The sequence below is a fragment of the Moschus berezovskii genome, chromosome 15 (genome assembly GCF_049115385.1).
Source record: "Moschus berezovskii isolate FMDL1 chromosome 15, NW_MosBer_1.0, whole genome shotgun sequence".
NCBI classification, from domain to species: Eukaryota; Metazoa; Chordata; class Mammalia; order Artiodactyla; family Moschidae; genus Moschus; species Moschus berezovskii.
In genome coordinates, this window is record NC_142474.1 from 69,536,816 (window position 1) to 69,557,546 (window position 20,731).

Sequence of the window (20,731 nt, forward strand, 5' to 3'; positions counted from 1 at the left end):
TGATTTTGTCACATAAATGTGGTACAACAGGAAGACATCATTCAAGGAAAAGGAACTAAAATACCATCTTAAAATTTAATGAGCCCAAGTCTGGCTATGAACTTCTTTGTGAAAAGGCATGAAAACGAAGCCCTTCAGCATAAAAACGTTGAATTTCGATCCTAGTATGGAAGCTGAAGAACTATTCCGTTCCATGAAACTCAAAAACAAGTTTTTTGCAAAAGCTGTCCACAGTGATGTCAAAATGTCAGAGAAATCAGCTGAAATTAAATGCATTCTCTGAGGAGTGAGTCAGCACCATCATCTGTGACCCCTGGAAGTCTTTAGTCCTGTTTGAGTCTATAAATGTCAGGCAAATGGGCTGGGGGAACTTGATTTCTATGATCATGACAGAATCATAAACAATCTCACACAGAAAACAAACCACCGATTTCTTTTAATTATTAAGACTTAAAATTCACACATTGCCCGTACCCCATTTTTAAAGCACCATCACTATTAAAGGAACCCTGTTTCTATCTGTTTAACCTCTGCTGATGGAAAGGGAGCACACATCATTTAAACTGAGGTCTCTTTCAAACAGATTTCTTCATTTAAAAATCTGACCTTAAGTAGAAGCCCACATGAATCTGGCAGAAAAGTTGAGAATAAACTAAAATGATATTTTAGTCTAAATGCAGCCTAAACTTGATTTACATATATCTTTAGGAGGGAAATTAAAAAAATATGGGTCTAATAATGTGCCAGCAAGTTGGCTCTGAGGCATTCATTCAAATGGAGGAATTAAAATTTAACCAAAAACTGAATTTGTACTCATCTGTCATTTTGAGAGCCATATGATTACATATTTATCAGCATTTCATTTTAAATCATCAGCTGATTTTAAAGCATCACTCTCGGGATCTGAACATAAAATACAATATGCAGTTCATAAAACAGACTGCTCATAAAACTCCATAGGTAACAGTGTGAACATGTACATCTCAAATATGCTCACAAGGTATTTCAACCACATAAGTGGAATTGTACTTCTATAAAACTAGTTGGAGTAATCCCTTTCCATCACGGTTTAGAACAAATGGGAAGAGTGAAGCTGCTGAAAATCCCCTGTATGTTTTCCTCCATTCTTCTTAACAGTCCTTTCAGAAGAGTCTGAAGCTTACAGTAAATGAAAAAGACATTCCCAGGAGGAGACGGGGGGTTTCCATCCCTTCACATCTAGATTCAGAGCATGAGAATATTGGATGGCACAATTAAACACTGATGATGCTAAAGGGGAATAATTATTTTACAATTACCTGTGAGCATCACATTTACCGCGCTAATTAGTTTTTGTTTCCCACCAAGGTTTTTCCAGGAATGTGCAGCTCTGTTTCCCTTCAAGTTCAGCAAGAGCTTCTTCTTGAGGAAAAATAAAAATGCATTTTCTGCACCGCTACACAAGTAGCACAGCGCCGAGGCTGGCTTCCTTATATCACCTGCTCCACCCGGACAGTGGAAATAGACACAGAAGGGCACGAGAACAGGGAGGGGCTGATGAGCTGGAAATCACTTGGACTTTATAAAGCCTCTCTCCTGCAGTTTTGTAGAACAAATATGACACTGAGAAACAGCTAACTCTTCATGACGGCCCAATCTGCCAACACAAAGCAAAAATCGAAGCCTCCTCTGAAAGAAAGAAAGAAAAAAAACAAACTTCCGGTATGAATATTCTAAATGGGAAATAAAGATTTTTTAAGTTTGGAGGTTCAGCATGGAAAGTGAAAAAGACATCAGTGACTTACTGATCTCTAGTTAAATTCAAATCAGGTAAGAGCTTCTGATAGTATTGACAACTGTGAGGTCTGTCTCCAATTTACTACAGTGACATCAGACCCCCATCATACATGACTGTATATAAAAGCCTCAATGAGAAGAGAGTGGGTGCTGAACTTGAAAGAAACAAAGCTATGAGAAAGGAGTAAGGAGGAATGAAAAATCTGGGGATTTACGTAAAAAAGGGAAGGAGACTGCAGTTTTTTATCAGAAGGCAAATATGCTATTATGATAGTGTTGGGGGGAGGGGCCACTGGGATGGAAAACATTCTTAATGAGGCTATGAAATCTTAATCACTGGGTTCATATCTGAAAATCTTATCTTCTTTTCATCTTATCTTGCAAGGTTCTTATTCCTCCCAGCTGACCACATCTCATCAACAGATGCCAGAGTAATCTCAATCCAGCAAATTACAATTAAACAGCAACACTCAGTTAAAATAACACCTCTAACCCAGATCAAAGATAACATTAGTGTTCTAAATGCCAACATGGGAGGAATTTTCGGTTTTAGGAAGCAGTTGATGCTGAGATAGGCACTCAGAAATCCCACCTGAAAATACTTCTTTAAAAATTTCCTTAAAGTACCATACACACCATCCTTCTTTTAGCGTCTTCACGTTTTAATTCCCTTTTATGTCTATCAAGGAATTGGGTGACAAATCTCAGCACTGTATTTTATTATTATTGGTAATGGCATTTTCCAAAAAACTTTAAATGCCATCCGGAAAAAAAAAAAAGAACTCAAGGCTTTTGACTTTCATTTTGTTGGTACTTGATAAACAAAAAGAAAAGTTTTAAATTAAAATATATTTTCTTTAGTTCATGAGCTCATGGAATAACTGTGAATTTGAATCAAATGAGAGTGATCAATTCACTAATTTGAATCAAATCAGAGAGTCAATCCTGAATAAGTGATAGGCATGTATCTCCTATAATTCTCCACCATTCCCAACAAAAATTCTGTCCTCTCTTCTCTCTGTATCAACACATGAACATTCTTTTGTATAATACACACATACACATATATACATATACACACACAAGCGAACCACAGCTTCACCATTACCGCCTGTATAACATGCACAAGAATGTAATCTATTCAGTCATCATCTGTGAAATGGGTACAACACTCACTACCCTTATAGCTACTATGAACGCATAAGTACAGTGTCCTGGTACACAACAGGCATTCAGTGAATGACTCCTGTATTTGTCCTTTTAGTGGGGAGGGGGAAGCAGTAATAATACTGCCTTCTTGGACTGGTCCCATTGCTGCTCCATTAGGTTTCTTTATCTATAAAACAATGAGGTCTGGTTTAACAGCTTTAACAATGATGTCCGTAGAACTGCCTTCCAGTTTAATTAGACCTGGATAGACATCTTTCAGGTTATCCCAACTTGGGAGCACTCAACAAAAAAAAAGGTCAACACACCAAGTTGACTCAGGGTAACTTTTTATCTTTGTCAGTAAGGTTACTCACCGAATGTGGAGTGGGAGGGGGTTAGATTTCATTTTAATTTCCCGGTGGCTTCTCCTCAGCATCTTCCTCTTAACATCACAAATCTGAACTAATACTTTAAAGGTGCACTCATAGATTTTTCCACCTCTAATTTCTCAGTCCCAAGATAGCATCTCTTAGATTTTGTTTAAAATTTGTTTAAAAATTCAAACACATTAAAAAAAAAAAACACCTAATGCATACATACGATCAGTTCAAAAGGTGAAACAAAGAAAAAATCCCCATCTCCAACTATAATCCAAAACCAACTGCCCCAGTTTAAAAATGGATTTAAAATACCAGTTCTGGTGGTGTTTTCATTATGCTCTGTTGCAAATGACACAAAAAATGAAACTACAGTAACACAACAACAACAAAAGTTTGATAGTTAAGATCATCTAACGATCTATTTCCATGTACAGTTTTGATGTCGAATATTGAAAACCCCAGGACTTTGAAGCCCATGTCACAACAATTCTATACCCACTACAGAACCTTACACAATCCGACTCTTTAAACACCTGATGGCTCGTGGGGCCATCAAGTGTAATCATTTACCTCAAAAGCTATCTGTTATCTGCCTTGAGGACTCAAACATATTACATCTTGCAAACTTATCTAATAGATTCTTGTGGGAAAAGGCCATTGAAAATATGTGCCACAGATTTAGAAAATCAACACCAGAAAAGCCCTGTGTTTTATATAAGCTCCTTTTAGGAACAGGCCAATATCTAGCTGAGGGCATTTTAAGTCCAAATGGCAACAGACCATAAAAGAGGATGGGTCCAGAAAACAACAAACCCGCACTGCTACCTTCTAAACTGTCTGAATGTAGCAATAAGATACACTTGGAGGTGAGTTTCAAGCATTTTCAACTTGTCATATTCCTTCCCACGCACCCCTATCCCCCAGAGACGGACTCTAATGTGAGTTAATTACAAACTCTTAAGGAAAACATGCTACAGTACTCTTAAGGCCAAGGAGACATAAAATCAATATCTTGCTAACAATAACATTATTTACAAATCCTCTATTTCTTTTTTTTTAAGCTTCAATTAAGCTAGAGTTGAAAAAGACTTAGAAAACAACTTGAGTTTAACTCAGTAATCTAACACATGGAATAACTAACACATGAAGAGAAGTGGGTTGAAGTTATATTAGGATCTTCAGAGCTGACTCCATCCTTTAAGACAAAAATGCTCTATTCAGAGCAGTAGTTTGTGCCAGTCACATTCATCCACTAAATGAAAAGGACAAATTAAATTTTCATAATTAATAATTTAACTGAAAAGAGAGAGCATCTTTCAGAGGCCATTAACACTTTACACTCAAGAGAGTATTCTTAGCAGATGACCATCAATTGCACAATCATGACCAAGAAAATCTTTGGTTCAGCCCTGACACGCTAAGGAGCAGAGGAGAAAACACACAGAACTTTTAAATTAGCTAACTGTGCAAACTTGAGTTGAACGCCTGTAAGGTAGCTATTTTAAGGGGGGGGGGGGGAGAAGCCAGCGATCTCTCAAAACAAATATCATGGGAACGGTACTAATCAAGATTAACTTCACAGAGAAAACTGCCAAAAGGAAATTCAATATTTTAATTTACATTATCTGATTATCTTAGTTGGACAATGAACCTGACCACGTGTAAAAGCAAGTTAACATTCTTAATATCGACTAGAAGGACAATTCACATTTAACAGATTTTCACCCCTCTCCCCACCTTTTTTTTTTTTTCCTCCTAAATCCTAGGGGCTCAAATAATTGGCCACTGCGGAGTTTCTCAAGAATCTCTCAGCTCATAACATTTAACATCCTAGAAAAAGAATCTAGCACCGTAGGGGAAAGTTAGTTGCCAGGGAAATGGATCATAAAGCTCGGAATGGCCTGAAAATTGCAACGGATACAGCAAAGTGCCAGAAAGAATATGAATGTTATCTCGGGGTGCGTACAATAGGAAACATTTTATACGTACTCTTACCAAGGAAAGCAGTCCCTTTTTCGCTCGATTAATTGTAGCTTAGATTCAGTATCACATTTCTTGCCTGATAAGAGACAACTGTGTATATTCCAAGCCTGAAATGGACACAGACCTTTCATCCCCACCCCTGGCAACCTTCTAGGCTGTCTTTTCAAACATGCCTGAAATACAAGCAGATCCTACCGCCTCCAGAGTGCCCCAGCTGATAAGAGTAACTTTCCTATCAAGACTAACAAGCCTCGAGAAAAATGAGGCATACTTTCCCTTTCCTAAGGAATCCCAGCTCTCGACTTCTCCCAATAAACTCTCTACTTTAGTTTGACGACGTGTAAAACAACCACAATCACATTAATTATTAAATTATGGGCTGCATATCAGACAAACTACCGTGATTACGTAAAAATTACCTCTAATTTCTGCAGAGTACACCTGGCCATTTTAATGTTTTGTAATTATCTTCTCCCCCCCCCTTTTGTCTTCCTCCCGCCCCCCACCCCAGAAAAAGGATTTTTGCAAAGGGTACGACGAGAGAAGCTGGCAATTTGGCAAGAAGAGATCTGTAAACGGGCCACGAGAGCTCCAGCAGCCCCGAATTTCAAATGACACGAGCGTGCACGCGCCCACCCCACCCTGGGACGCCGCGCCCCGCTCGCCGATCCCCGCGGGCCGGACCCCACGCCCAGAGCCCGGGACCCCGCGTCCGGCTCTCGGGTCCCCGCTCTCCGCCCCACCCCGGGCTCCGCCGCTCCTCCGGACGCGCTCCCACCTCTCCCGCATGCAGCGCCGGCTCCGAACCCCAGGGCGCGGCCGAACCGGAGCCGCCCCCCGCGTGCCCGGGGCGCAGGAGCGCCGCCGCCCGCCCTCTCCCTCCGCGGAGCTGCGGACCAGCGTCCCGGCGGCGGCCGGGAGGCCACACTCACATTCTGTCGGGAACTAGCAGGCGGCCCTCGACCATCATGTCCGGGAGGAAATCCAGCTTGAAGGCAGAAGTCATGTTCGCGGCGCGCGCTCTGCGCTCGGGCGCGGGGGGCGGCGGTGCGCGCGGCCGAGCGGCGGCGGGCGGCGCAGACGGGCAGGGACAGGTGCGCGCGGCCTCCCCGCGGCGGCCGCCCGAGCCGGCACTTGTCACATTCTCTCCACGCCGCTCTCCGCCAATCCCCGCCGACACCCAGCGCCCGGGCCGCGGGCCGCCGAGCGCCAGGTGCGGCGAGCGGGGGCGGAGCGCCGCGCCCGCCGCGCAGCCGCTTAACCCCTGCGGGCCCGCGCGCCCGGCCCCCGCGGGGAGGAGGAGGGCGCGGCGGGACCGCCCCCTGGGCCGATCGCCGCCCGGCCCGCGGTCCCTGGCGTCCAGGCTTGCACACCCGTCCCCCGCGCCGGCTGTGTCTGGTCCCGTTTCCAGGCGCCTGGCACGAGGCCCGAATGACCGCTTGTCGTGGGTTGAATGCCACAGTATTGCCGAAGCCCCGCGCACGCCACGAGCGCACCCGAACTCCCCAACGGAAGCCACGAGAGACGAATCATCACCGGGGTTAGTTTAAATGCTCGTCGGTGGGCTGTCCTCGCCCGTGTATGAACTCACCACAATAACTGAAATAGCACTCGTGGTTGAGCCAAAGTAAATATCAGAGAAACGGCCCAAGTTGACATTTGGGGACTTTTCAGCGCTTCAAGGAGAAAGATGCACGAATCCCTGCGTGATTATACTTCCTTTTCTATCATCTTGAAAACATTGAGACGTATACGGGACTGAAACTAAGAGTGATAAATCACCTTTTCTTTTAAAACGATACATCACGAATTGGTCATTTCCAAGTATTTAACACAATGATTAAAAACCAAGAGTGGCTTCATCAAAGAGTGTTGGGTCTGTAATGGCCATGAAGCTTAAATACTCATTTAAGATCTGTGACCAGTTTACTAATAGGAATTTGGAAACAGGACAGAGCTCTCAGGAAGACAAGAAGGGAGTTCAGTTTTCCCCAGTGATTTGTGAAAATTTTTACAAGATAAGTTATAAGGTGATGTTCTAATTTGGCGTCCTCGTGACTGTTTTGTTGCTGTGTTTTTCAGATGAAACTGAAATTTTCACAAGGTCAGAAGCCTGTAAAACTTCTGTGTGGCCTATTTCACATTCTAAAGTAACCTCATAAATTGCATACTAGAAGTTTCATAGCTTGCCTCTTCTGGTAATCACTTTGAATTTTATTTTGAAATGATGTTTCACACCTAGGGGTGTAGTCAGGCAGCAGAGGGTTAAACAGGTCACGTGGCATTGTATCACGTGGCTTTAAATGTATCTGACACCAGTATATGGAGAAAAAAATTGTTTTTCTCACCAATTTCTTGTGTTATAATGAGATAGGATCATCTTTAGAGGTTATGAAGGAATATGGATATTTATATACCAATGTGAAATCCACACATCAACTTTAAATCCTGCCTTGAGCTATTTGGAATAACAGGCCTGGTGTACTCAGTTAGGTCCATACATACTTAATTGACTTGATTTTCTTCTTCAGCTGAGCAATGTATCTGGCTTTTGACCAAGATCGTTCTAAGATACGTGGAGGGCTAGGACCAACCTTCCTCTTAAAATATTGCCTTTCTGTGGAACCAGGTCTAGAGTCATAAAGAACTGAAAAACAGATGCAGTAAAATGAATTCTTATACCCAAGTGCCTCAACTTTTCCTACTAAGTTACATTTCCTCCCTACCCTCGTTACTGCACAGTCTTTGAAATTGTAAGAATTTTGTTGGGCTTTCAATAACCTTGATAAAGTAATTAGCCAGATAAATGAGACAAACCTCGACAGTTGCTGATTTTGAAGATATGATTTATATAACTCCCAAATGTAGATAAGCAGCTGACTCTATAATAAAATTATCTGAAGAACGAACGAACAGAACCGGCCTCCAGAACACAACTGCATTCATCAAAAAGGAAAATATTTTCCAGGCTGCTATGTAATGAAGCTCCATGCACATCTGCATCCTAGAAGGTAGAAAAAGCTTCATTAAAACGTACACTTCTGAAATATTTATTTTATCTTTAATTGCATGTGAATTAGTTGGGAGACGCTGTAGGGGAAGGCCTCTTACTGACTTAAGCCTTCTCAGCAGTTTGTTAAATTCTAGGCTCCAATCCCTTGAGGCAATAGTGGATTCAAAGCAGCTTTTAATCATACTATAAGGAGGGTGAGGAAGTATGTAAGTAGGTCATAGAGAAAGAACCACGAGTGCATAGGTTACTGCCTTATTTAACAACTACAGTGTGTCCAGAGTTTTCAAAGCACATTTGCTTTGGCCATGTAAAGTCAGAAGCAAACCCGGGGTCAGATATAAAAGAAGACTGGCTCGTACATGAAATACAGTGACAACGGGAACGAAGGAAAGCTTCGGATGGAGCTGAGCTGAAATAGTTTGGTTGCCATATACATAAATAATAGAGTGATTGCATAGGCTCTTAATGTAGGTGCCGGAGAGAAACAAAGTCCACACACACATACATACACCCCATAGAGGTGTGTTTCTATGATCACAGCACCTCCACAACAGCCGTTTTAAAAAAAATACAAAAATTCAAAAGCTCTTGAGCTTAAAAACAAAACAAAAACATCCAAACAAATACCACTTGATGAAAAGCTTCAATCGATCATTTCTCTGCTTTGACAGAAGGAAAAAAAAAACCTAAAACAACTCGACACCCTCCCCCCCCCCGCCGCCTTTTTTAATTTTCACTCTGTAACGAGCCATCAGGTATTATGATTTGGTAGTTGGAATTATTTTGCAGAAAGGTCGACTGAGCCGCTGCTAAACACACAGAGTTCAGAGACGTTGTTTTATTGCCAAGGTTCTTACCAACAGCAGTGAAAGGGGGTGAGGCCATGGTGAGCCCCCACTCCTGGGTCCAACCTGGTGAGTGACACCTCTGTGTGCTGACCACCGTGGGGACCAGGCAGTGGGGAACCACGCAATTTCCTCACCATTTTTGCTTCATTGTAGAAAAACCTTAAGCAGGTCCCTAAGCCCATCCCCCTACCTTCCCTAATTGTCTATTTTTTTTAATCAACTTGCTATTCATTTCCCAAACAAAAGGCAATTCAAGAATTGGAAGCACTTCAAGGGAAAGTTTCTGAATGACCTCATTTTATACGAGGCCTTCCAAGGCAATCGGGTGCACGGTGCTGTTTCAGCACTGCCCCCCTTCGCTGCCCGCCCCCCCGCCCCCCACGCCCCCCGCAAGCCTCATCTCAAACTGAGTTTTCTCCCATGGTCATTGTTTGAACACTGAATTATCACTGACAGTAAAACACACACACACACATCTCTCAAAAGAAACAGAGTGCTAATAAATGCATTTTTACATGGAGGACACACTGCTCCAGTGCAAAGTATTCTATTTCCGTCACCCACCTTCATCAATGCACCAGGATACTGTCCCTGACTATAAACGTTCCAACATTTCTGCCCAAAGTTTATGCTGTAACTTAAGAGACCGGGGCCTGATAGTGACAGATGCTTATAACCCAACAGCTAATCTTCTGCTCCTGCAGACATCCCTGTATATTTTATGACAAATTTCCATGTTTTAATTATTCCCACATATAACATCATGGGTCACAGCCTCTTTAAAGCAGCAGACGGTCAGCCACGCATCCTGTTCCATCTCCCCAAACAGGCACCTTCACTAAAGGGTTTTTCTCCCCTCACTTCTGGCTCTTTATTACAAACTAGAATCCAAAACATCTTTCCCCATCACCTTTTCAAAGTCAAATTTTATTAACATAGCTGTTCTAGTTTTAAAAAACCCCAGTGTGCTGAGAGCCATTTGAGCAAGAAAGGCCCTAGAAGGGATGCGGGGAATGGGATTCCCATCACTGGGGGTTTTCCAGCCAACAAATGTGAAATCCACATGAATTTTAAGTACCTGGGAAAGTTTCTTCATGGCCATGTGTTTGTTCTTGGCTTACCCCAGTTTCATCAGCAACTTGCAAAAATAAACAACAGTGTCTTTTTCCGTGTGCTTAAAAACCCCCAAATAGATCCTTAAGTGATACATTATAAAGGTATATTTTCTTAGCTCCATAAAGGTACCCCTTAAATACTTCTAACACCAGTCATAAGTTTAAGATGATCTTATTATTGGCTGCCCCCCGCCCCCATTTTGAAAGGTTCTGGAATAGTGACTTTATCACATTCCTAAAAGGACTTCAGTAAAATCACACTACAGTAAAGATGACATTGTGATCAAACTCTTTTACATTTTTTTTACGGGAATTTTCAGCCGTCACTCTACCTCGAAAGCAGCTGCTACTGGCTTTTTGCAATCTTGTGTTTTTCTGAATCTGTTTTCCACAGAGCCGAAGACATAATGGTGAACTTCCCTCCCAGTTGAAGAGACCCTCCAATGGAAGATGGGTTGTTTGTGTACGTACCTTCGCGCTTGGAAATGAGGTGCCCCTCTAGGGTTTCCAGAAGCTTCCACTCCAAGGGGATGAAATGCTAACACTGTGGACCTGGCAGGCCTCAAGCCCAGCCAGCTCATCACTTCCCTCTCGGCCTTACATTTCCCTTTTCCTTTCTTCATTATCCTTGCTGCGGCCTTCTCTCTCTCCCTCCCCCCGTGGCTTTCTCTTTCTCTCTCCCTCTTTCTCTCTCCAAGGGAAGCCAGACAATGCCAGACAGCTTTCCTCCACAGCTGCGGCGCTGAGGAGGCAGGTGACCACCAAAGTGACCAGCCTTGGGGGCTCATCTGTCGGGGAAGTCAAGTCTGCCTGGACCAAGGCTGCGTTCTCAGCTAGGAACAGCTGTGTCTGGGGTGCCCCCTCCCCAGACATCATCATGGGGTGGAGGGGAGAGGATGTGAGACCGTGTCCCGCAGAGTGAATAAACAGGATTTGAAAACTGGGGAGGAGAAAACTGGGGAAGGGGTGGGGAGGAGAAGAAGGCTGGCCTGGTGATGTGTACACGGAGGCACTCAGAAAACACAGCCTCCGAAGGAATGTCCCAGCGGCCTCTCAAAGATGCTGAGATTTGTCAAGACTGTATCGGGTACCTTTATCTGGTGCCAGCCTGGCGGCAGGAGCAAAATTTATAGCTATCAGGATGGGGTTTTGAGTTCCCTGGCAATCGGCCCTTGAACCACCCCCTCCCCCAAATGTTTTCCCCAATCGGCCAGAAGTTCTCATTTTACTGTCACGTGCTATAAATTTCAAAAAGAGAAACTAGTGTTTGACAAAACATAACAGCTGAGTGGCGACAGCTGGGTGGATATAGCAGTAGGCATAACATTAGGTCCAGAGAGAAAGCTCTAACAGGTGGGGGCGGATAAAAAGAGAAAGGAAGTTTTAAGCTTTCCTGGAGGGATTGGGGGAGTAGTCTGAAGCTGATCTGGGCAAGAATCAAAATCTGGAACTGAGAGGGACTCTCCAGAGGGCTGAGAGCCCCACTGGCCTCAGTGCCTCTCCTTTTTCTGAACAAATACATCTTGAAGAAGAGGAAGGATTAAAGAGACTAAATGCTTGGACTGCATGTAAAACAAAACACATTTACCCACATGATGATGGATTCCCCATCAAAGAGCTTTTCCTTCCAAGGATCAGAAGTCATCTGATACGGTGCATGCAGATCCGACTCTCTAAGACAAATGCTACTTGCAAGTGGAGTGAAATAGATGATAAGACTTAAGAACCAAACCTGTTGGATTCTGCATCTGATTCTGTCAGAGCAGACTGACACTGGGAACACATCACTGAATTTTCTGATTCATCTTCTAGATCTTTGCATGTGCTCGGCCATCATTTCCTCCTAGGGATGGATGGCTGAAAAATAAAAATCTACCATGATCCTCAGATGACAGGGACAATGTGTTAACCTAATTATTACAACAGCAATTATATAACCAATCTATTAAAGTGACATGTAGGTTGAAAATACATTAAGGTTTTGAGCACAGGAAATTTATTTTTTCTCTATAATATAGTTCAAATCTCTAACTATTTTTAGCTTTAAGATAGAGGTTTTTGAAAATCCCAAATGACTTTTTCTTTAAATTTGCTTGTGATGCTAATTCCTATGAAGTCCATTAGGGGAAAATATTTTTTTTTTCTTCCTCTTAAAAGAACTACCCAAAACCTTCATGAAAAAGTGGTGTAGTGATCTACCCAAGCTGAGTGGAAATGTGTTATCTTGTCTTATCTCTATGGATGAGTGTAAACCTTTATGTGACCTAATCAGTTAGTCTCTCAACACTCCCTGGTGGAGGCTAACAACTGTATTTGCACCATATCGTAGGAATATGGAGAAGTGAGAGCAGAGGAGCAATGTGAATGACCTTCTGGTCTGAGGAAGAAAGGGGATGAAGTGAAGGAGTTTTGTTTGGCTTTGTTTTAATAACAAAGATGAATCCAAGGTGTTCCAAGGACAACTTCTCCCTCCTGCTCCCTCCTCTGTCCTTGAAGACCCACTGCCCGCCAACACACACTGCTTGATACCTTCGTGCCCACTGTTCCTGCTCTGTTTCAAGACTGCTGTGAGCTTCCTAACTGCTGAGATTATGTCACATAGTGTATCTGTTGCTTGGTTGGTTCTGATTACAGTATGACAGACTTTGGTCCCTGATGTAGGTTAAAAGGCACATTTTAATTTCACCATGCTTCAGATTGCCCTATTATTCCTTCCAACATGTGTTCCCATTATACAGATTAAAGCATGAGAAAAGTGAGGCATGGGTGCTTTAATTCAAAGACCTCAAGGGAGTTGTAAGAACTCAGAAGCAAAAATGGCTATGGTTTTCCCTTTCTTACCGTACAGCTTCCCTGCATTATACTAGGTATGGACAAATTGAAGTGCACTGTGAAAATGTGGCACCAAAGGAAAATATGACGTTCAAGTGTCAAATATCCAACAGTTGTACTTTCAAGTTGGCCATGGAGGAGTCTGCCTGAGTCCTCACTTAGAATCCCTTCCACCATGAGTTATGTGTCTAGGGGCATTACTTTCCCCTCTTAGTGTGAAAAGTGTTAGTCACTCAGTCTTGTCCGACTCTTTGCGACCCCATGGACTGCAGCATGCCAGGCTCCTCTGTTCATGGAATTCTCCAGGTGAGAATACTGGAGTGGGTAGCCATTCCCTTCTCCAGGGGATCTTCCCAATGCCAGGATTGAGTATGGGTCTCTCTCTTCTCAGTTTTTTTCATCTTTGAAATGGGAATAACATAACTACCATTATCTCTTAGATATCTGGGAGGATTAAATTATATAAAATAAAAGAGATCCCTTAGTGTAGTGTCAGGTACAGAGTCAATAAGGTTTGGATTTATTCTTAATTTCAATTATACTACTCCCACCTCCCAATCTTTATTTAAACCTGGAACTGGCAGATGGGTAAGAAAAGAGAAAGGCAGTCCTAATCCTTTTGTCCTTGTAGCATTAAAGTTTTCACTGATACTTCTAAGGCCAGCAGCCCTAACCCAGAGTGGGGAAGAAGGGTACAGGTTATACAGGACAGGCACTGAGCATCCTGCAGCTGGTGACAAGAGCGCCATCCCTTTTGATCAAGTCAGTTTCCAAAGAGAAAGTCAAAATGAACCCTAACTGCCACCACCAGGAAGTCTCGCCGTGCATCACCGGCTCGGTGCATTTCCACTCACAGAGATGCTCTGAAAGAATGGGGAAGCCATGTCACAGAACCCGAAAGTGCTGAGGTTCCAGACCAAGATATTAAAAAAGCAAGGCGTGACAATGGCGACACCTGCAAGCGCCTGTGTCACTGAGATGGGCAGTTTTACAGGAGGGATGACAAGCGTCTGGTTCGTTCCTACAGCAGGTACCGTGGTGCCCCTTCACGTCAGTTCACACACCAGCTGGGAGCCAGCAATGCCATCCATAAGTTTCAACACAGTTTTTACCGATTGCAGCTGCAAGCCTCCTCAGCCAGGGATTTGAAAAGCCACGGCTATCGATAACTTCAAACCTCATGCTCTTCGTGTTCATGACAACAAAGTTTGCTGAACTGAATGATTATGGAGGAAAATTCTGGTTTATGTTGTTCTCCGAGGGCACACTGGCATATCCTGCTCCCTAAACTGCAGTGATTCACCACGACCCTAGGCAGCCAATCATGGGCGGGTCACCATGGAAGGGGGTGAGGGAGCAGCTGAGCTGTCCTGGGCTGCTGTCACCCTCCCCCCACAGATGCCGTTCCCCATTAGCTATGACAGTCTTGACATACAAGAAAATGTGCTGGGATAATTCACAGTCAGAAGAAAGCTCTGGATCAGATAAACATACCTACACAGAACAACCCCCGGATGGCACTGCATGAAGCAGAAGGCTGCATCTGGGGACAAAGAGTCCCTCATCTGAAATCAGGGTTAACCAGCACATTTCTGAGTGGAGTAGAGGTTTAGACACACACACACACACACATTGTCTCTCTCTCTTACGTGTACATCTAGCTTCCATCTCACCCTGACCTTTGGAGATGAGTACCGTGGGATCAGAAAGGTGTTTCAGCTCCAGGACACTTCATTTCAATTCTTAATGGGCTACAGCCCTGAAACCTCACATACGCGTTCCTTCCTCTGACACCCTCTTCCCCATGTCAGTTAAATGAAATGCCACAGATCTTAATCCTCTCCAAAAACCACTGACTCATCTTTCCTACAGAATAAAAGTCACTGCGAGTTCAGAAAAATTCCCAAAGCCAATAATAACCAAGAAGGAAGCAATCAATAGTGTGATGAAAGGAGAACCCACCTCCCCACCCTCAACATATCCCCCAGGAATTACCAAAATGTAGAAAGAAATTCAATGAAGGCTAATCAAGATGACCTAAGACGTTACTGCCGCAGAGTGAAATATACTTGTTACCGCTGAAAGAAGGGCAGACAAATGCTGTGGGAGCCGCAGGAGATGCTTCTTAACAAACTGCTTTCTGTTAATGACTTTTATAGAAACCTCTACCCCAGAAAACTGAGTCTGATATTTCTGGTTTTCTCACCGTTACGATTACACCAAATCGAGGTATGTTTTTCGTGGACAGATTCTGACCCCCTAAACACGGACAGATCATTCCAGGTACCACGCTTGCTTTTGGATTTTACCTTCTTTTCATCAACCTAGGTGTTTCCAGGGCTGCGAGCAATGAACTTTCTATCAGTCACATCTTCACTTAATTAACCACCCTGATTACAATAATTAGTATTGATTCACTCTTCCAATGACTTCCTAGGTATTCCAGCACAAACTGCACTTGCTCTAAAGTTCTAGATATGAATATTAATCAAAGGCCTTTCTTTGTTTTTCAGCCCCAAAGGGATAGTATGCAATTGTATGCACTCATATTTTGAAAAGGAAAAACTGTGAGGTTTCATTTTCACAAATAAAAGAACTCTTTGGATGCTGAGGTTACAGATCTCACAGCCTGTAGTCTGCTGAACACAGCTGCGTATTCCCAAGGCTCCTGTGTGCAAGGACTCGGGTGCAACCGTGACTCTATTGAAAGAAGCCATTTTCCCAGTTTGACTCTTCTGTTCCTTTTCTGCAAGTCTGGGCTTAGAATTAAAATTCACTTTGACATTTGTTTAGGTCACCTTGGAAGGGAATCATCCCAACATAGAAGTTGATGGCAGGATATAGATTGCATATCTTGTTACTGTTGTGGAAATAGATGTAGACAAGTTGGCCAACTTCCGGCCATCTCCCACTCCTCCATCAGGCTAGAGGACAAGGTAGCTGTGTGTTGGACGCTGGAATGGGGGCCTCAGAATTCTGGAAGCTGGTAATGATTGGGTCAAAGCACGAGTGGGAAGGGGGCTCCCTTGTTCTTGGACCTAATGTGATCACCCAGGGATTAAAGTGAATAGATCACAGATGAATGATTATAATTTAGTCAAAAATTTAATATGGAGTTTTCTAAGGTATTTTTTTTATTTCAGTGTGCTTCTGACAGGCAGCTGGGAAACACAGGACACTACATTTTTCCCCCCAAATCACAAAAAAATTGCTTTGTGACCTTTGTTTTAGAAAAAAAAATTTTTTTCCCATGAAAGCAGAATCTAGGTATGCTGATAACAGTGGGCCAGTTTCAGATAGAAAGCTTCACCAATTACCTTTTATAAGCTCATCGAAAAGCAATTATTGGCATACCCAATGGAATGAGCCCTTCATATCCCTTTGGAAGTAAGAGAACATAATCATAAAATCCACTTTACTTACAATGGATAACTTTAAAAATATAATTATTCTACAGATACCGTATGGGTTCAGCCAGGCTCTGAAAATATCATCAATAGAAAATTTATGTTTGAGAAGGCAATTTATTGAGCTTGCAACATGAATTTTCACAATTTTGTATTAAATATAACATTTCAGCCTAAGTTTGAAAAATTGAATGCATGTCCAAACTCTGAAAAATAGTTAATGTTTCATAGTTGGTTTTATAAGGACTACATCTTGCTCCTTATTTACTGGGAACATCATTAATCTGAACACAATATTATCCAAGAAGAAATATTTGTAATTAAATATATCTATCTTTTAAAATTTGCCCTTTAAAATAATTTCCCTTCTGTTTTTAAGAATTAGGTTCTAAATCTCAATGAATTTACAAATATTTTTCAATCTACTGCTCTGGCACAAACAGCTAATTAAAGCAAAACATTAAAATGTTAGAAAAGATATATTCTTTATGGAAACAAATGTCAGTGACTTGATTTTCATGTGTATCAATTACCATTTAATCTTCTAGGATCAGTTCCTTTATATCTAATGTGAGAATAAAAATGTTTTTAATGTTGGAGAAGTTTGAAACTGATTTTTCTATTTTCTCTTCTTGAAGTCTCACTGTTTTCACCTGAGGAACCAGTGCCCATGTTATAAAAGGAAAGATTTTTGAAGATGTGAGACATGTTTGCCCTGCGTAGAAATGCATTTTATAAGCACATAATCATATATCAAAAATCAATATATTCTGTAGAGACCTTTAACTTAACGATTTAACAGGCTGGCTAGTGATAGTTTGTGACCAAAATTAGGAGGGCAAAAGTTCTCACTTGTCCTTGAATTTCTAAACTGTTTATCTACCTGGATGCCGAAAGAGGAGGCAGACATCAGAAATCATAATTTACTTAAACATTAGAAACATTCCTCTTAACTTTGCATTAGTGCTATGTTCCGTAAGTCCACCAAACAGGCATATTTTAAATCCCCAAGCATTAAATACTGTAGAGGCATGTCTGATAACAAGGTATTTGCTAGAATGATAGTGGTATTACAAGCGGTCTCAATCAATGAGTTTCCTTCTGTAGTTTAACAGAGAGGTAAGTAATAAATCTCTAACTTAATCCAACCAACATAGCTGCAAAATGCAAAAAGCCCTACGAACGGCAGATATTAAATTTTTGAAATGCACAAAACCACAAACAAGCAGTCCTAAAAGCTCTTCAATCTGGATAGTCTATACAAACAAGATTAAAACAGATAAAAAGGGTGTTGAGAAAGAAGGAACAAAAAAAAAAACAACCCAGACATGCATTAAGCTAGTTTGACAGCTCCATTGTTCACCGGGTCCCATTGTCAGACCCACAGATGCATTCAGTGCTACAGTGTCTGCTAGCAAATAAACAAAAGACTACATTTTTCAAAGCAGGATGCCAATTCTATCATAATTCTTGCTCTGCTTCCCAAAAGGTGGCTCATTCTTGGTAAGCGGTAGGACCCTTACACAGATGCAGGAAACAAATATTTGCTTTCAATACAGAGGGACCCAGGACGCCATGCATGAATAGAGGTCTTTAAACAGGTACACATTTTGGCAAACAGGATAAAGTGATCCAAACCTGGTAACACAGAAGGACTATTTAGGTAGGCTAAGTCCAGATTAGAGCGGTATCTGGAACGCAAGTCTAATATGGAGTCTCCTTAGCTCCTTTCTCGCTGAGTATTCCATGCAGAGTGCATAATAATGAAAGAGGCTTAGACATTGCAAAGGAAAAGACAAACCCAGAGCCAGATTCGGAGCCTTTAAAATTATCCACTGGCCGCGCACAAATAGCAGCAAGCAAATACATGATATGCTTGCAAAAGGCAACTCCTGCAAATATAACTCGTCCACAGGAGTCCTTCTCCTTTCTCTCGCTTGCTCTCTCTTTCTCCCAATCTCTTGGTCTCGATTTCGTTTCCCTCTTTCCCCCCACTCTCTCTCTAGATTCTTTTTTATTTTTTTCTTCTAAGATAAGGAAGCTGCTTGATTCTGACCGTGATGACAGTCTCGGCCAGCTCTGGAAACTAGCAAGGCATACATTAAAACAAAGAACACAGCAACATACCTTAAAAGCAGCTCTTCATTTCTCATAGTAACAGCGGATTTGGGACAGCGCATGCTTTCTGCACAGATACACTGATAGTCTCAACAAAAGCCAGTTCAGAAGTGCGCTCCAACATCAACGCCACAGTAGCTGTTCACTAATGCGCGCTCCCCCCCCGCTCCCTCCCTCCCTGCCTCTCTTTCCTCACTCTCTTCCCTGGTCAAATTCTGAATGGTAGAGCAAAGGGGCTCCTGCAGATCCACTAAGTAGAAATAATCCTCTCTGACAAGTTATGTTGTCTAAGCATATTTTTACATTAATACACCGTGCTGCCTATAGGGGTCTTGCTTGCATCCGCTCGAGCCTGGCTGAGGCGAGTTCTCCTAATTACCATCTTCAGAAATTGGAAAGAAAAATAAGTCACTCATTTACCTCTTTGTCTCATACATTTCATAGCAAAACCAAGTACATGTTTTCTCTTTGCCATCCACTGTCAGCAAGCCTCGCAGATGACTCACAGAAGATGTGGGTGGGTCAGGGTGCTAAAAAGGAATTTTTGCTTCTCTTTCTTGGGACGCTGAATTCACAGCTGGATTCGTCTCTTCCTCACCCCTAGTCCTCAGAAAGAGTGACAAGGTCAAGACCCTTAGCCCCACTCTGGATTGAGGATGGGGATGGACAGAGGTTGCAGAAACTTGGAAAGATTTTAACTCTGTGAGCACCAGAGTTCTTGGAGGTCAGGGCATAACCCACCCGCAGCAGGACTTCTGAAAGAGGTAGGCGATACAAAGATTGTTTGGTCATACTGAAATCCTAATAGACAGTGGAGCATCTGCCTCAAAAGACCAATTAGAATGCTCTTTTCCAAAATAAGAAAAAAACTCCTGCTTCCGTACTTCATTATCCTCACTGGGCTTAGCATATACAGTTAGCCAAGGAAATACACACTGTACTTCTGTTCATTGGAATTATAAGAATACCAGGCATATTAACCAAGTAAAACAGTACGTTAAACACACACAGGAAAGACAAGATGCTATGGATGGAACAGTCAGTTGTCCAAAACCACAAATGAAGGCTTTGCTCCAGGAGGTGTGTGCTGATTGGAAGCCAAGAATGCGCTCAGCTTGGATGGAATGACACAGAACACAGCCTGAAACAGAGCTGGCTCACTGAACACTGGTTTCCTCACTCCCGGGATCCAACGCTTCACCTGTTCTCATCAGCACAATCGTGCACCTCAGTAATAATCTGGACTCAAAATATTTGTGGGAATTCAAAATATAGTGGGGTGGGGAAAAATCACGGTGCACCCCATTATCTCTTTTGGAGATCTGGAACGCACCCCAATATCTTTTTTAAAAGATTTTTTAAAATGTGGACCATTTTATTAAGTCTTTACTGAACCTGTTATGATATTGCTTCTGGTTTTGTATGTGTTTTATTGGGGGGCATGGAGCACGTGGGATCTTAGTCCCCCCACTAGTGACTGAACCTGTACCCCCTGCACTGGAAGGTGCCTTGGCCCACAGATAAGGAGATGGAGCTGTTCTAGAGGGGGAGGATGAGGCTCTCAGGGTTACTGTCCAGTGATCACGCTTAGTTTATCAACAGGGCTGATAATAACAAGCAACAAGAACTGAAAGCAGTCCGCATTCCCATTCCTAGGCGGCAAAACGATCCCACGACGGAGCACGGGACTGGGGTCAGAGAGTGAAGCCACAGCTCCGTCTTTAAAACAAGCACATCTTCACACTGCCTTCCTTCATCAGCATGTCTGAGAATTAGAGAGTGAATCTACAGAAATGAAGGACCTTCCCAGGGAGACGTACTATGTACAATCCAGGGTACTCTTCTGGAGCAAGATCAATATCACATAATGATTTGGAGCCAGAGACCCTGCAGAGAGAGGGTTTTGAGCTATCTTCCTAGTCACCTGTGTTGAGACAGGGGTCATCTCCCCTCTCTAGAGCTCTCTTTGCCCTGAAGATAAACAGGGGCAACAAACGCTCATTTATTTTATATCTTTAATTTATTGTAATTGTTGTTAAATTAATAATTTATTATTAATACATAATATATTTATTATTTATTATATATATCACTAATATCACCCTGCTGT

At 42.5% G+C, this 20,731-nt stretch overlaps 1 protein-coding gene across 11 annotated transcripts in view; it reads right to left on the reverse strand.

Annotated features, from left to right (window-relative positions):
• The window catches only part of CELF2 (CUGBP Elav-like family member 2), a 577,777-nt gene that overhangs the window by 310,592 nt on the left and 246,454 nt on the right, over positions 1 to 20,731 (reverse strand). Inside the window, exon 1 of one of the 11 annotated variants that reach the window (XM_088844191.1) lies at positions 6,221 to 6,492. The exons of 7 other annotated variants lie outside the window; for them this stretch is intronic. In XM_088844191.1, the coding sequence (XP_088700317.1) occupies positions 6,221 to 6,294 (74 nt within the window). In that variant the 5' untranslated portion in view covers positions 6,295 to 6,492. Of the gene's footprint in view, positions 1 to 6,220; positions 6,493 to 20,731 lie in introns of those variants that run through there. 3 more of the 11 variants (XM_055427370.2, XM_055427380.2, XM_055427391.2) reach the window with 3 other exon arrangements.